Source organism: Gossypium raimondii, chromosome 5 (assembly GCF_025698545.1).
Source record: "Gossypium raimondii isolate GPD5lz chromosome 5, ASM2569854v1, whole genome shotgun sequence".
Lineage (NCBI taxonomy): Eukaryota > Viridiplantae > Streptophyta > Magnoliopsida > Malvales > Malvaceae > Gossypium > Gossypium raimondii.
The window spans coordinates 21085211-21090103 of record NC_068569.1 but is presented as its reverse complement, the minus strand read 5'-3'; the positions used below and the strand labels follow the sequence as shown (position 1 = coordinate 21090103).

At 31.1% G+C, this 4893-nt stretch overlaps 1 protein-coding gene across 1 annotated transcript; it reads left to right on the top strand.

The window, feature by feature from the left end:
* Positions 1–2347: 2347 nt before the first annotated feature.
* Positions 2348–3853, top strand: LOC105771175 (early nodulin-like protein 1). The gene is made up of 4 exons (XM_012592588.2): positions 2348–2667; positions 2766–2881; positions 2986–3390; positions 3550–3853. Exons 1-4 carry the CDS (start codon positions 2532–2534, stop codon positions 3619–3621), a joined length of 729 nt encoding a protein of 242 aa, XP_012448042.1. The 5' UTR covers positions 2348–2531; the 3' UTR covers positions 3622–3853.
* Positions 3854–4893: the final 1040 nt, after the last annotated feature.

The following is a 4893-nucleotide window of genomic DNA, read 5'->3' as shown; positions in this document are numbered from 1 at the left end:
ACTGGATGTCACACTCGGATCTGCAACTCTGCGTGAGATGGATGGATGAAGGAGAATATTATTATACATTTAAATATAATATAACTTTTAAGGTCACTTGAAATGAAATTGTTTCTTCTTTTTTGTAGGATGTCATATATCTATATTCATTATAAAATTTTGGATTAATTCAAATTTTATAATTTTTTTCATATTGGGGTTTGAATTTTTTTATTCAAGTTAGGCCCTGAACTTATTAAATATTCTTACATTGAGACTTGAACTTTTTTTGTCCAAATTAGTCCTTGAAAACCCTATAGTTCAAACCCCAATGTGGGGACAATTGCCAAGCTCATGCCCTAATGTAAAAAATAATTGCCAAGTTCAAGGTTTGACTTCGAAATAAAAAAAGTTCAAGCCCCAATATGAGAAAATTATTAAGTTTAAGCTCCAATGGAAAAAATTGTCAAGTTCAACTTAGACAAAAAAAAAATTAAAGCCTTAATGTGAAAAAAGTTACCAAGTTCAAGCCACAAATAATAATTTAACCCTAAAATTTTTGTTTGAATTGGTGTTAATTGGGTATCAACTAAATTGAGAAAAGATTAATAAAGCTTTACTTTTTGGCTTAATGATAAATTTGGCCACTAACGTTTGCATGTTTTGTCAAAATCACCATAATTGTATTTTTGAGCCTTTTTCAGCCATCAACCTTTGTTCTTTTTTTTTAATCTGCTTTTTCTAATAGATTTAATGAATAAATTCAAGATTTCATTTTTTTATTTTCTTTCAAAATATTTCTATCTTTATACATTTGTTTCTTGATAAGTTTTCCTATTGAGTTAATTTTTTATATAATTACATTTATTTTCTTTAATTTAATAGTTGTTTTTTTAAATTTAATGTATTATTTTATTTGTTTTATTTTCTTCCACATGTAATTATCTTATTGAGTTATCTAACTAATAAATTACATCTCATTAAAAATATTTCGCATTATCCCCATTAACTTTTTTAACTGTTCTTTCATTAAATCTGTTTGAAAAGCGATTGAAAAAAAGAACAAAGGTTGATGGCAAAAAAGACTCAAAAATATAATTAAGGCTATTTTAACAAAACATGCAAACATTAGTGGCCAAATTTATCATTAAACCTTACTTTTTCAATGATAACTAATATAATTATGATGAAACTCTTATCATTTCATACTTTTATATAATATTCAAATAAATAAACAAAAATCATAACAATTTTTTTATCGTTTCACCTATACATAATGTTTATTTCCACATTAAATTTTTTCCAGTGGCATAATCTAGTTTTTAATTAAGTGTATAGTTAATTTGACACGTAAACAATAGCCCTACAAATAGAGGTATTGTTAAAACTTGGTTAAAACCGAATTTTTCAATTGAATCACGTTAATTAGCTATTGATTATATTTTTATGGGTAATAAAAGAATATTTTGTTTAATTTAATTAATCGAATTATCCGCTTAACCAAAATTACTAATATTACGTGGTTTTGATAATATATTTTATATTGTTTGTAAATTTGACATTTGTTTCCTTTTATTTTGATTTGTTATGGTATTTTACGATGAAGTAAAAATTTATACATTAAAAGTAAAGGTGAAAATGTTGTAAGGAGAACCTATCAAATTAAGTAAACTTATTTTGATTATTTTTCCTGAAAATTCGAGGGTTGTTTCAATTAATAACCAAATCAATTACTTGAACAATTTTGGTAATATTTTATTTTACGCTGAGCGAGTTGTATATGTTAATATTAGGATTAGATTAAATCAACTCATTCAATTGGTGACATAAAATCATATATAAATCAAGTTATTTATGAATTGGTAAAAACGATGATCAAACTACTTTATAAATTTTAATATTGAATAAATAATTAAACTAGAAATCAATAATGTAATGGATTTCACCATTAAAACATGGGGAATTTATTGGTATTTGGTTTTAGGGTTGAATGGGGAAAAATAGGAGGATTGAATTTAGTAAAGAAAGTAAATTCTCCACGTACATTAAAACCCCAAGCAAAGGGAAAGATTTCATTGAAGAAAGCAATCCAGCAAGATATAAATAAATTAAAAGTTGAAGAAAGATAATCACTGAACTAATCATTTTATAATAATATTCCCATCATTTTTACCTCACAAATTCCAACCTGCTACTTTATTTTGCATCTTTCCTTTTATATCAAAAAGAGCTTCAGTTTTTCTGCACCAACAAAATCATGCCACAACAACCATAAAATAAATAATTTTTTATTTAAGTATAAAATGAAATATAGTATATTAAGCCTAGCAAAAACCCACACAGCATCCGATATTTCCATGCCTGTCACCCATTCAAACTCTTCCCTATGAAAAAGCCAAATACATCTGACATTGTTTCCCTCCCTCCTCTTTCCCCACACTTTTTTCAAGAAGTCTCTTTTTCCTTTGTGGCTCCAAGGGGCTAAAAGCCAAGTTCAATGGTCTATAAACCCCATTTCCTCCTTTAGAACCTAAAGCAAAGTTGAAGAGTAGATGAAGACCTTCTCCATGCTAATCTTCCTCATTTCTCTTCTCTTCCCTTTCTTCTTAGCCTCTCAGTCTGCAACCATTGTGGTAGATGGTGTTTCAGAGTGGAACAATCCCGTTGTCCATGTGGGAGATTCAATAAGTGAGTCTTTTTTATTTTATACTTCAAAATGAACTTGCCACCAACAAGTTTAATATGTTGATTTTTACTGACATTATTCCATTGTTTTTTTCTCTCAGTTTTCAAACACAAGTATCACTACAATCTCTACATTTTCCAGAACAAAAATGCCTTTAATATCTGCAATTTCACCCAAGCTACGCTCCTCACTAAATCCAACTCCACCTCCTACACGGTATGCATCTCCCTGTATCCATCACCCATAGTGGTTTCTTTCAAGGTTAAATTATATGTTTTAATGAAGTTGGGGGGGGGGGGGGGCTCATGTTTGTGGTGCAGTGGCACCCATCTCGTCCTGGATTCTTCTACTTTGCTTTCAACAATGGCTCTCTCAAAACATGCCAAAGCTCTCAAAAGCTCTCCGTTAAAGCATCTCCCGCGCTACCTCCAAGAAATGCAACAACCACCCCTTCACCGGACTTACCTCCGGCAGCGGCTCCAGCACCAACTTCTGGTGGACCGATTGTGTCGTCTTCTCCAGTATATCCATGGCCGTTCAGGCCTCGCCAGGCGGCGGTTTCACCAGCACCAAGTGCTACCTCGCCAGTAACAGTACCGAGTCTAGTGCCGGGTAAAGGTGGTGGCATCCCTTTAATCAACAGCAACCCTGCAGTTCCATTGCCGACTGGTGAAGTTGATTCTGCAACTATTCGACCTTTGCCCACCTCTGATCATGGAGGACAGGTACCACTTTATCTCTCTCAATGCATAGTTCCTTAAATGCCTACCATAGTCAATAAAAAATGTGACTAACTATTAAAGGGAAAAGTGATTGTTAGGATTTAAACTCAGCCTCTTATATTTGATATTTATATATAGCTCCATTGGGTTGGGTGGTTGCAGGCGGCGGAAGGATTCATGGCGGCACCAGCTCCAATGAATGTATTTTGTGTGGCATTTCTACTAGTGCTGTAAAAAGAGAGAACGGGTGTGAAATTTGGTTGTACATTAAGGAACATTTTGAGTAAAATTGAGTGATTTAGAGGGTGAGTAGGTGTAAGGTGTATGGTTAGGTTAGATTAGAATATATGGTATGGTGTTGTAAGGTGAAAGGCAATGCCATGGCATGCCGATTGCTATACATGCCATAGTCCAGTCTAGGCCCTACTTTGGAATCATTGTCATGCAATTTGCTTTCCTTTTTCAACTTTCACTTTTTTAATACGTATTTCTGAGATGAAAAAACAAACACAAAAACTATATTAATATATAAATATACAACATCTTAAAGAAGACATACAATTATAATATAAAAATTAACATGTCCCACTTTCCCGACCTTTTCATCCTCCACAACATTTAACTTAAAATCCCAGGTGATCATGCATCAGCTTTTTCTTTTTCCTAGTCTCTTTATTCAAACCAAACTTGTGGCCTGTGGGGGTGGGATGAAATTTAATTATTTATGGACTGCTGCCCAGATGTCAATAATATATTATGTAAGGGGCAAAGTAAGAAACATTAATGTAATTTAATCTTATTGAAATTCTAACAAAACTATAATTTTATTATATATTAACTTAATATTTTATGATTTTTGAGTCTAATGTTGGAATTTTTTTATTTTAGAGGAGTAAAACCCCTTCCTGCTCCCTTCGCCCTTAGGGACGAGGATGGAATAATGCGGAAATTGAAATATCAATTTATATACTTTTTCACATATATAATAATATAGGTGTGCCTTAATTTAGTATCAATTTATTTGGAAGTAGACCTATTCACGGTTGCATTGCTCGGCCAAATTTAAAAGTTTACTTAAAATTTAAAAGGGTTTAGGTTTAAAAAAGAGATTTAAGTAAAAGAAAAATAGGCTTGTTTAAAATATTGGTTGGACTCGAGCTTCTGGGCTCCAATTGGGTTGATCCCTTTTCACCTTTTTAATTTATTATATTATATGTATTTTTAATTTATACCATATGAAAATTAAATATCCCGGGTAATTGTAAATTTGGAGGGTTTAAAAGTAAGTTAAAAAGTTAAAATATGTTCTAAATTATTATATTTTTTGTACATTTAGAATTTAATCTCTCTACTTCCTACACTTAAAAATGCAAGTATTATTGTTAAATTGTAAAAAATTCCTGTTAAATTTAGGTCTATTACAATGTCACACCAACAATTTTAATTTTAAAATGAGCTAATATGCAAATTTACCATTATAATTTAAGCGAAAATTAAAATTTGCCA

Coding starts and splice junctions, on each gene's coding strand:
- LOC105771175 (XM_012592588.2), top strand. CDS start 2,532: ATGAAGACCTTCTCCATGCTAATCTTCCTCATTTCTCTTCTCTTCCCT. Junction 2,882..2,985: donor CCAACTCCACCTCCTACACG/GTATGCATCTCC, acceptor TTTGTGGTGCAG/TGGCACCCATCTCGTCCTGG. Junction 3,391..3,549: donor CCTCTGATCATGGAGGACAG/GTACCACTTTAT, acceptor GGGTGGTTGCAG/GCGGCGGAAGGATTCATGGC.